Genomic DNA, 12275 nt, shown 5'->3' on the forward strand with positions numbered 1-12275 from the left:
TAAATAAGAATAGGGCACATTCTACATATGCAAAATATTTTTATCTCAAGGAGAAGCAGATGTAGACATCTGAACCAAACAGGGTTTTATAATGGCACTTCAGAGTAGGTGCAACATGACATAATTATGTTAGAGACTCACTCACGTGAATAATTTACTCATTTTTATATTTGCAGCTTTAAAAAAATACATATTATAATATTGTAAACCGCTCATGAACTATAGGTAATTTACTCATGCATAATTGAAGATAATACAATATTACTCATGAATAATTAAAGATAATCCAATACACCAAGATTCTTACGGCCAGTATTAGGTGTGGATTTGGAACAGGGTTTGCTGATTTGTACACAACAGGCCTGATGCTTTATCAGCTCCAGGGTGGGCAGGATTGGCCCAGTATTCTCTTTGTGTCCTGCCCATCCACTGCAGATCAGTGTTAATACCAACTGGAGAAAGTTTTGCAGTTTTTTTAAGTATTTTTAAATCTTGCCAAGACTACATTAATTATTAATTAAAACACATGGATAATTCTGATTCCTTTTAAAATACAAAAAGCTATACTGAAACACATTGCACTAGAGAAGTTAAAGCATCCATATCAAATCTGGATAATGAAGTTGTATATTATTCAGTTCAGGTAGTTATGCATGAGTGTATTGTCTTTCATTTATTTTGTCAGCAAACAAAGATGATTTCTTATGTGGATACTTCAGTGATTTATTGTAGCATTCTCTGGAAAATGTATATTGTACATACCTAAGTAGGTTAGATGTCTAAAACCCATCAATATGCATGGAAGTATGTTCCACTTACCTTAGCAATCTCATTTATAATTTCTTGGTATTTTGTTGTTGAAGACACTAGTCCTGCTTGTTCCAATGTGCGGAGATTTCTCTGAATTTTCCTTTTCTTTTGTTCTATTGGTAGCTGTCCATCTTCAAAAATAGGCTGACTGTGCTTCATTTTCTCTGGAGTTTTGGAATCTAAGATGGCACGTTTTTCTACAACTTTCAAGTGCTCAGATTCCTGGGTTAAAAAAAACATAAATCCAGAACAGTTATTTTCCAGCTCATAACAACAGTTAGGCACTCAAGTACATTGACTTCTCAAAGACTGTCAAGAATCAAGGTGCAGGCTTTATTTATATCTTCTTACTACATGGTCTGAAAGTGCTCCATGTACTTTATCTTTTGACATATCTTAAGTAACTAATCATGACACTTAGACATGTGTTTCAATTAATCAAAACGTGCTTAAAAATCATCCAAACAACTCAATGACATCACTTAGTTGTGGGAAGCTGCCCAGACCTGAAAGTTGTGCCCTATATATGCACACGCTGAGGTAATCTAAAGAGTGCACATTATTGAGACGTAACTGTGTGTCAATATCTACAGGGAAGTCTCCAGCTGGGAACTCTTCCCACTCAATTCCCATATCAAAGATAGCAGTAGTTCCCCAGGCAGATGTTTGCTTGCATTGCTTAAGCAAATAAACTAGGCGTCAGGGAACTTGAGTTAAGATACTGAAGTTCATAAGAAAAAAAAAATCATCTAGCAGGATTCATATCAGGCTATTTGATTGTATTATAACATGGAAGATAAAAGACCCTGTTTCAAAATACGTAAAGAAAAAATATTATTCTATTCTAGTTGTGCTAGTTGACAGCCAGACTTAATTTTTCTTTTCCTCTGAATCTGTTATCAATTACACAGTAAAAGAAAATTCAAAAGTCTCATGAAGACTCCAGATCCGAATAATCTAAACCCAGTAGCAATTATTTCATTATTATAAAGCAGTGGAGAAAGCTGTCAGAGATCTGTCAAGGCTTTCACGTAGCTATAATAAAATATATACTTTTTCCCATATCCAGGCACAGTATAGCACTCACCTGTTGTGCAGTGGCTGGTGTTTCTAATATTTCTAAGAGTGTATCCCCTGGCTGTGTCCGTATCACATCCACAATAAGTCTTTTGGTCCTTTTAAAAAGAATATATTTATATTACAAAACAGTTTTTACTGAATCACTTGGTCATTTTGTTTCTTTGACAGTAAAAGTAGCAAGTTCCTCTATTATATGTACTTGTTAAAGTTTATGTTTCCTAGCTTTATATATTTCAGAGCTTTCATCAATAATGTTGAACATCTGACTTCCACACTGGTGTGAATAGAGAAATACATGCATACTTTTCCCTCTTTTCTTTTAGAAAACAGTTAACCAACTAGCACAGTAAAACAGTTACTGTTAACATAACAAAAATCCAAGCAACAACTCACATGTGGATTTTATTTATGATTGTGACAAAACAACAGATAGGAATGTAATCTTTGCAAAGCCTCAGCTATGCGTGGTTCCATTAAGGGTCATATTTATTTAATAAACTAGAAATACACTCAAAACTGCTGAACTTCTGAAGGAATTTTACATCCACCACAGTGCATTTATGCGTACCACTTAAGGGCATGTATTTCTCTAGTGACAATGGACAAGGAGCATTTCCTTGCTAAGAAAGGGAAACTGCTACACCCCGATATGTAAGCCAGTTCTTTTTTTGGTAAGAATTTATCTCATTCCTGCTGCCTCTTCATCCATAATATTTCCAAGAACATCCTGCTACAGAATTCTGCTAATTTAGAGGACAATTACAAATTAGGTATAACTTACTATTCTTAAAAATTAACAGAAACTTGAAGATGCAGTTTAGGTTTCCCAGGAAAAGGTCTAAATATGATTAAGACTTCTGTGATGAAACCTCATGATTTGGTTTAAAGTTTTGACAACCTGCTAAACCTCTTGGAAACTAGTCTGTTCATCCAGAGCCGCTGTTAATTGCACTGCGTGGCTCTAGCACATCAAAGCTTCAGAAGGACTTCCATTAAGTGCATTTTTTCCTTTACAAACTCTCTTGGAATCCTCTCCAATTTGCCAGAAAAAACACCCCAAAACAAAACCAGAAAGTTTTCTTAGAGTTGTTTCATCTGGGCTACATCAACACATTGCTGGCTTTCTCTGCCTGGCACAACTGTTTTGTCAGTCTTTGGTAGTCACCACCACAGTCTACATTAACATACGTGGGATGGCGTTATTGTTTTATGCACTGCCTTAGAAATAGGTGCTCATACAGTCAGTAAGACACAAGGCTTATTTCCACTTCCCCTCCCTTCAGCTTCCTCTCCCCATGTACTGAACATGCTTGGCTCTGTTGTTTTCCAGAAACATCCCTCTTTGGGCTGCATGACTACCTCTTAACCTGACACTTGGCAAATGGCACCTGCATACTTAAGGCACAAAGACTGGGCATCTTATATGGAGTCCTCTAGAAGGGATGCCAGCATATCTTGGGGCTCTTCACAGAAGCCTTAACAAAACCATTTAAAAATCAAATATATTAATATTTCTACAGAAGAGACACATCACTTGCAGAGAAGGAAGGAACATTCAGTGAATCATCTCTGAGTTGAATTTTAGCCAAGTGCCTAACATTTCACAGTTGCAGTAAAAGACTTCTCTGCAGCTACGATAAGAAAGCTAAGCATCTGTATTTACACATCTTTTGTGTGAAAGGTAGCAGTAAGTATTCAACTTTTGATATTGCTGCAATTTAACAAAGCTTGCTAACTAGTCTTCTTTCAGATTATTTAGTACATTTCCTCAAAAGATCAGAAATATTTCTTGAGAGCACTTATGCAATGTAAAAGTTAAATTCTTTTGTTAATTCTCATGCCATTGTTTCAATATATTTCCACACAGTGTAGGAGATTACAGACATTTATCTTGGCCTTGATTTTGCATATTTTTAGGTATTCCATTAAGGGATAGCATTTTATTCCTACACAGAGTTGAAAAGGACAGGAAACACAATTTTATTTTTAAGAGACAGCAGCAGGCATATCCTTATTACAAAACCAGAAGAGCAGCTCTAGAGCATTGGTCTCTGGAATACCAAGTGACTAACACCGTTTAGATTTGACATTGTCATCATACTCTCTTTACTTTAGATCTCAAAATATATTTGATAGCAAGTTGCAGGAAACCCTCAGTGTTTTCTTGTTTAAGATTCAGATCAAATATGCACAATTACAGTGAAAACACTCCTCTTCCTTTTAGTATAAAAAGAGTTTTCTTGCACGGAAAATCAGATTTTTTTTTCCCAGATTTTAAACAGGCATTTATGGCTTTTATAGAAATTGAACAACTTACTACAGTCATCATAGCTAAGAACTTTCTTCATAAGTAACACTTCACATATTATCTAATAAATTCAGTTTACTGATTTTTGATTTGGAAAAAAAAAAGTATTAAAATAGATTGGAGTTGAATTACAGCCTGTATCTACACTCCTAGTGCTTGCAATAGCATGAAATCCTTATGCTGTATTTTTCTTTAAAGTGAACTTCTGAACCTGACACTTGTGGGCTAAAAAGAAGCATAGTAATAGAGGAGAGCAGTATGTCATTCTCCCCCTTGTCCAGGAAGCAGCGGCATCTTAAATAAGCCAATCCTTATTCTGGACAGCTTGAAATAACTTCAAAAGAGGGATGCCAATAATTTGATACTAAGAGCTTTTATGAAATTATTTTCAGCTATAAAGTAGTCTTTATCCCAATGTGTCACAGTAGGGATTTCTTAATTTGCTCACTGAATAGAATAAGCATCTTTTTTTCCCCCCTGTGGATAAAAGCACGCACCATTCCTTCTGAAGTAACAGTTACATCCTGTTCAAACACCTGATAGCAGTACATCAGGGAAGAGTTTTCTTTTGAGGGGAAGCAGAGGACAGTGTGAAACTGTCTGTCACTTATAAGGCTATACAGCTTTTCATCTCTGCTTTCCCAAGGCTGTGGTGTTTTAAAGCAGAATACCTTTACAGCTTCATGGAAAAGCACTTACTAATGATCCAGTCACACTCCAAAACACAAGTGGCAGGATGTTTATCTTTCTGTAAGCACTGATAGTTTCTCTGACTTTCGCAAAAGTTTGGTTAGGACTGAACACAAATAGGCATTTGAAAACTGAGTGCATTCAACACCTCAAAAATGTACTTAGGCAGGATAGTAGGGCAGAAGCAACTTTTCTGAAAAAAAAAACCCAACAAAAACATCACAAACAAAAAGCTTTCCCAGAATATAGGGTTTCTTTGAACAAAACTTACTTTATCATCAGGCTTTTGAGATCCTGGTCTTCACCTTCTCGTAACTCATATTTGCTTGTTAGAGACAGTGAAATCTCTGTTTTTGCAAGTTGATTCAGTGTGCTTTCCCTGTTAGGGTCATTGGGATCAACAGCTCCTTCCCCTGTAAGGAAATGTCTTTTACTTCAAGTTTGCCAACTTTCCTATCGTTCAATGCATGAAGTTAACAAGAGCCTAGATAACCCACTGTAAATCATCAGAAATGTTGTTCATTAAATAGCACACCCATTTCTACCATATAGAAGCAGTCTTTTTTGTGCATCAAAGAATCAAAACCATAACTATTTATAGGCCCAGTTAGATTATTTTGGAAATGCCACCAATTCTTACTTTTCAAACTACTGATGTGCAAGAGACTCAAAGAAGAATACAAACAATTTAACAACCCTACCGTGCAATGATAGCGAAAAATGAAGGAGTAGCAGCTATGTTAACCAGCTCTTCAACTGGAAGCTAGGATTATCTGTGAGATCCTAGCTACTTTCTAAACAGTTCACAACCTACTACAATTAAGGCAAATTAAACAGCCATATTTATTCTTCATATCTTTCTAATAAATTTGCATAATCATAAAAACTTCACTTTTATTTCGATAATTAAATGTCAAAATAAATGGCTATTAAGAATTCTCTGTGCACTTTTTGTAAATTTCTAGCCAACGTTAGCAAATCTTAGGATCAGGTTATTAAAAAATCACTTGTTTTCTATCTGCAGTTTGAGCAGAACTGAATTGTTCTTCTGAAAACATTATTAGTGTTTGGATTTTGAATCACATCATTAATCTTTAGAATGAGTATTGCAGTTAGAAGAAGGTTCAACTATAAGAAACAATGTTACAAAAAGTGTTCAGAAAAGAATTCTGTAGCAAATGAAGAAACTGTCACTATGAGAAGTATGAGAGTGTTTAAATCAAGTCCCAATATGATTCTGCTCCTAGAGTGAAGTTAACCATAAAGACAAAGAATAGCATACCAAGGAAAGACTCTACATCAGGAACAGGTCCCAGCCCTTCCAGCAATTCGTTCAGCAGGTCATTTGGCTCAGTGGCAATGGCATCCTGGTGTTCTAATAGTAGCTATAAAATGTAAATGAAGTCACCATCCAAAAAAAACCCAACATTGCCAGTGTCTTTATACTTATAAATAAATCTGGATACCAAATGCTGAAAAACACAGACCTAGTGTGAAAAAGATTATGGAGGATCTAAGGTGGGGAAGCATGCTCAGTTCTCAACTGTGAGTTCAGAACTGCTCTTACTGTAAGACATCGTGCTGTGCTCCTCCAGGAATCGTCTCTGGAGTGCTGAACATCACAGCTGAACAGATGTTTAAGATTTGCCTTTAAGACTAAGAAATCATCACAGAGTAAAAGGCAGAGCATTTCAGTACTGCATCCTGAACTAAGCACACAAAGGAATCAAGACAGGGTTGGAGGTCCATAGAAAGATATCTATGTTTTGTATATCCATTCCAGTATCTTACAATAGTATCAGTGATGACTATTTTGTAAGTGAAAAACTAGTTATGCAGCACCTGCTGCACATTTTCTAACAGGCTTAGAAGTTGCAAGAGATTTGTGAACATATTCACAATAACTTCCATTACACTTGGACACATTCTCAAAGCTTTAAGCCACAAAAATACTGGTCAGCCAAGTTAATAAAAAACATGAACAGGGCAGTAACTTTTTCTTGAAAATAGGCTCTCACTATCTGTGAGAAAAGTAAACTCATGCTAGGTAGATAAAGACAGCAACATTAGTGACCACTAAATTCAACAGTCCATTCCCCACAGAAGTAATATCCCTTACCTGGAGGACTGATGGAAAGACATAATGTCACCAAGTTTCACTGAAATTTAGCTACAGCATGCAAAGTAGGCAAAAACTCCAGGATTCTAAACCCTTCAGGCTATAGTCAGTCAATAGTTACTTGTTACTAGAAACTTAATAACAAGAAACCTACATCCATAAAAGAAAGGCATTTCAGACATGCATACAAGATGGAAGTGAGAATTATAAGCCCATAACTATTAACTTGTTTAAAACAAGTTTCTCTCATGTGCAGCAGCTACTCCGTAATGTACGTAACATTGACTAAGATGCTGTGAGAACTGCTGAGAGACACTATGTGTGCTGATTAAAACTCCACCATGCTTGACACTATACACTTGCAGGGAAGGTGCAGTGGGAGAAGACAACTCAGATGAAGGCTCAGTCTCTCGGAGAAAGTTTAGTGAAAGAGGTGTCACGGGACAAGGAGGATCACCTGGTAAATATACTGCATGCAGAAAATATACAGTCTTCAGACCTAGTTGCTTACTTCCTCTAGGTAGGTGAGTGTGCATAGTCATGTTATCAAAAAAAAGACCATCTCCTTGAGCCCCTTTGTTTGGCAATTTACCTTCATTAAGTTACTTCATATCCTACAGAGTATTTTATCAGCTAATATAAAAATTGCATAATAATAGTTTATCACATTAGGTTCAAATAACATCTTAGACATGCAACAGACCCACTAAAAGGAAAGTTTAACCAAGACTAGAGTTTATATGTAACCACTGGATCATAAACGTGCAGACATAGGTCTACGCCTTAAAAAAAATAAAGAAAAGGCACAAAGACAATCCAGCAAATATGTTTTTAGCAGATTAGGCTGTTAGTTTTCATTTGAATAAATCTACTGAGAGCTGGGTACTCTATCATTTCTATAGTGTATATGACAATATGAGGGAATCTTTTGGGGGGTGGGGGGTGGAAACGGGGTGGAGGCACAACAGCAGACAGTTTGCAAGCCACAAAACAGATAGTAATATCCCAGCTTTAGGAGGACCATGTGGTAGATGCTGAATTTACACCCCAATGAGTCATACTGCAAGGTACAGTTTCTCTGTTCTTTATGCATGACAAAGAACTGACAGGATGCCACAGCTTCAGTCCTAAGTCAGACATTTGCATCTGCTTCCAACAAAACATATGACAGAATGCTAGAGTTGTGAAATACACTAAATTTTCCTCTATTCTCAGAGTCAAAGGAGCTTCTTCAAATTGGTGCCACTTTCCAAGACAGGAAATTATTTGAAAGAATAAATAAGTTAGAAACATCACACTAGATTAGGAAAAAAGTAAAAATGTTCCTTGTTCCCATTAGAAACTGTTATATTCTAATTTTTATTCAAGAAGATACTTTTATATCAAAGCAATCTTCTAGGAAAAATACTCAATTCCAGACCATTTCAAAGATGAACTGAATAAATTATTTCAAAACAAAGCCTTCCCCAGAAACTGGTTGTTACAAGTATTTCCTTATCTTTACACTTTAGTCTGTTGACTTACTGAATGGGTATTGATAATTTCTTCAATTGAGATATATATGACAGGCTTACTAAGGGTCACCATGTCAGAATATTCATCGATATTGAATTTCTCCTCGGGTTCAGGAACATCACATGCAGCTTGAAAAAAATTCCTGAGAGAAAGTGAGAAATACTTCAGTAATTATTCCCTATAAACTCACTTTACTCAGCCTGTGTAAAATACTCCCACAATCAAGTCTTTGACATACATTATATTTATCTTATAATCTGCAATCGACACTTAGTGTTTGAAGGAAAGCTTTGGAGGCAAAGCATTTACACATCAAGACAGATAACAAAGCATTCTATCTTCCTGGTCACCTGGTGAAAGATTGTTTTAAAGATAATTTTTTTTTCTCCTTTTTTAACAAGGAGTGATAAAGCTTGGTAAATTTTAAACGCTTACAGGAATCTGTATTTAATGCTTTAGAAGTTACAGAAGGATATTCACAGAAAGACCCCCTGATTTTATGAAGGCACTTTGTAGTATGAAGTGTGCTGATAAGTTGCTTGAAATAGCTGCACAAAATTACCACTTGGCCTACAAATGTTTAGATCACTGTTACTCAGAAACTGAGCTGCTCGAAATGGCAGAAAATGTGGTATTGTATATAAATATGAGAGTCATGAGAGGAAAAAATGGAATGTATGGCTGAAGCATTACTTTGACATGAGTACATGAAGAGCTGACACCTGCTTCCCAAGACGACAGCGGTGTTTCTCCAAGCTGCTGACAGAGATGTGTACAGACAACCAAGAAACAGCAAGGTCCTCCTGTCAGAGGACCACTTTGTTTTCCAAAGTGGGAGGACCTGAAATGGAGCAGCTGGGAGAAACAGGGTTTTAGATGAGGCCTACAGGGATGCTGTAGGAGCTGTCCTGCCTTTACTGGCTCAGCCCTGCACTGTTGAGGAGATGCAAGTTTCAGGATCAGTGGACCTTTAAAGTTGGTATTAGGGGAAAAAGAGGCTAGGATTCCTCAGTTTGGAGAGGAAAAGCTGAGGGATATGATCAAGTGGTACAAAATCACAGTGGTGTTGCATGAGATAATTTCAGATTTCAGAATTATATATTTATTATATATAATATATAATTTCAGAAATTATTATATATTATATATTATATATTATATACAATGCAGAATTATTTATCAAATCCCACAATAATTGGGTATGCAATGAAATTAGCAGGAAAATATTGATTTCAAATAAATGAAAGGAAGCACTGTTTTAACTGACAGGTAGCAAACTTCTGAATATTGCTAAAGGAGGAGGTTGTGGAGAGTGATTATCTCAAAGGTTTACAAAGGATTCGGACAAATGTCTACACAAGTTCATAAATGCATGGTAAAAGATCTAGGCAGGGCTGGTAGCTTTTAACATAGCTGGTAGCTATGGGTGAGTACAAGGGGAATAGGCAGCTGAGAGCAGCTGCCATTGGTGTCTAAGAAGGGTTTAGTTAAAATACAGAGTGCAGTCACTCAGAGACTCAGTTTTGCATAATGTTAGTTTAACTAGTAGAGAGATTCTACCTTTTGTGGTGATTGAAAGGCCATCTAAAGTAGGCTCTCTCTTTCATTAATGTTTGTTATTTTTGCTATAACACTTTGTACCCTATTGTTTCTTCATGTTTATTTAAGTATTGAAGGGCATGATATAAACAGAATGATAAGTATCTTTGTGTTCATGGCTGAACTCTCAAGGAAATATATGAACAGTGCATTTGCTTCCCTAAAGGGTAAACACTAAAGGTAGAAGATCTGAAAGTGAGTTTAGCACAAGACAGCAACAGTTCAAGATGATAACAGCAATCACTCCAAAAGATGAGCAATAATCCCAAAGAACTTGCGTCCCAGAGTGTAGCAAAACATGCAATTTCCTGGGACTGTGGAAGATGAAAGAGTAAAATCTGCTTGGAGTCTCTCAGCTAAGATGAAAGAATAAAAACAAAACCTGCAATCTTCTCCCTGACCAGTAAGTTTTTTTCCTTAGACAAAACATTCAGCTGTCCTCCTGACCCAAAGAACACATTATTTCTGCTGGATAATGAATTACCCCACATTGCTCTCACAAACTGTGTTTGCAGTACTACAATCAAGGCAGCAGAGTTGATCAGTTCTGAGTAATGCTCAAGCAGAAATACAACCTGTTATTCCTGCTTCAACTTCTTCAGCAGTGAGAATTTCTCTACGGCAGATCACTCAACATTTTTAACTCTGAGCAGGGAGACTAGTCCACCTGCCTTACTCACCCTAGAGGAGAGCTCTTACTGTGCAGGTATTTGCAAGTGCTTTGCATACCTGAACTTCTGGTATGTCAGTGAGAGGTAAGCGTTCATAGATGATAGATGTTCGCTCTCTCCTTCAAAGAGTTTGTTAGAAGCAGCATGCTGAAGGACTTTTGCCACACAGCCTAAGTTCCTCCTCTGGTCAGGGTGTATCTGTCCCCCAGCTGTCATATCAATTATATCAAAACCATCAGGAGCAACAATGGCAGGGTTCATGTAGCGATAGTACAGGAGGTTGCCAACAATCTAAAAGTAAAAATTAAAAGATCTTCCCTTTGATTACAGCAATTACATTTTACAAAACATGATCAATCTTTTCTACTTCTGAATTAGGCATAGGAACTGGTGCTAGAACTATCCCTAAGACATACGTGTCACCTGTGTGGCTAACTGAAAGAGCTAGTGGTCTTTTATAAGCTGTGCCTCTTAGAACACCTCTGTGAATGTCAGTTATGGACTTCTACAACCACTTTTTAATTTGTTGCTGGCTTTAGATCACCTAGTGCAAGACACTGAGTTGAACACAAAGACAGATACAACTCTTTCTACTAGATTTTGCAAGTTTCAGCTTCAGAGGCTTGTTCTCTCAAGTGCTACAGTTACCTGTCAGCATTTGATGCATTCATTGACAAGGGAACCACTGTTTCTCGTGAGGACTGCATGCAGTCCTAGAAGGCTAGAGAACAGATTTTCTGAACCGCAATTCTCTGTAACGATGGTACAGTATCTTGTATTGTGCAGATGGTGATTTCAAATCATTCCTGATCTCAGAAAGGCAGGACTTTTCTTTCTGCATTTTGCCTCAGCTTATGTACAGTCACCTGCAGAACTTCCAGTTTACTCATTTAAAGGCTTTCAGTTGCATGCCTTATGCTGCATTTTCTACTTTTTTTTTTTTTTTAGTAAGTTGAGCAATGCCTTAATCTGTATTGCCAGAGTAGTGTACAAAAGTACCCCATAAATGCTACTTGCAAGGATTTTTAATGTGTTCTTAAAACACACACAATCAGAATTAATTTTTCAGCTGAGGAGTTTGAAGTCCTCTAGGTACCTGCAAATATAAATATATATATATATATGTATTTTCTTTTCTAAAAAAACCTGAACAGTATCTTTTTGAAAAATAATAGGGAAATAAATACCTTGTAATTTTAGAACCTTTTCATTAAACACTAATGAAAACATCTTTATTGAAGTACAAATATTTCTAACTTGAGAGAGCTGTCAGTCTCAGCTGAAAGGTTCATGGAGCAATTCTCCTAATTCCCCTGAAGACGTACCATGGCTGTGGCAGACTAGTGATGGCCAGTGTGCTGGTACCATACTTATCACTCACATTTTACTCTTCAGTTTGTACAAATGTCATTCCTACAACTTTTATAAGCATCTTAAGTGTAGTGTAAAGATCTACTTGCAATTCTTTAGAACACTTCCTTAT

The 12275-nt window shown here is 36.6% G+C and overlaps 1 protein-coding gene across 4 annotated transcripts in view; it reads right to left on the bottom strand.

The window, feature by feature from the left end:
* IQGAP2 (IQ motif containing GTPase activating protein 2) overlaps window positions 1–12275 on the bottom strand; it is a 132515-nt gene that overhangs the window by 4378 nt on the left and 115862 nt on the right. For all 4 annotated transcript variants that reach the window (XM_074931423.1, XM_074931421.1, XM_074931420.1 and 1 more), the window contains 6 exons: window positions 10851–11083; window positions 8532–8664; window positions 6171–6273; window positions 5160–5301; window positions 1898–1985; window positions 820–1032 (listed from right to left, as the gene is read on the bottom strand). In XM_074931423.1, coding sequence (XP_074787524.1) covers window positions 820–1032; window positions 1898–1985; window positions 5160–5301; window positions 6171–6273; window positions 8532–8664; window positions 10851–11083 — 912 coding nt within the window. The remainder of the gene's footprint in view (window positions 1–819; window positions 1033–1897; window positions 1986–5159; window positions 5302–6170; window positions 6274–8531; window positions 8665–10850; window positions 11084–12275) is intronic.

Source organism: Athene noctua, chromosome Z, assembly GCF_965140245.1.
Source record: "Athene noctua chromosome Z, bAthNoc1.hap1.1, whole genome shotgun sequence".
Taxonomy (NCBI): Eukaryota; Metazoa; Chordata; class Aves; order Strigiformes; family Strigidae; genus Athene; species Athene noctua.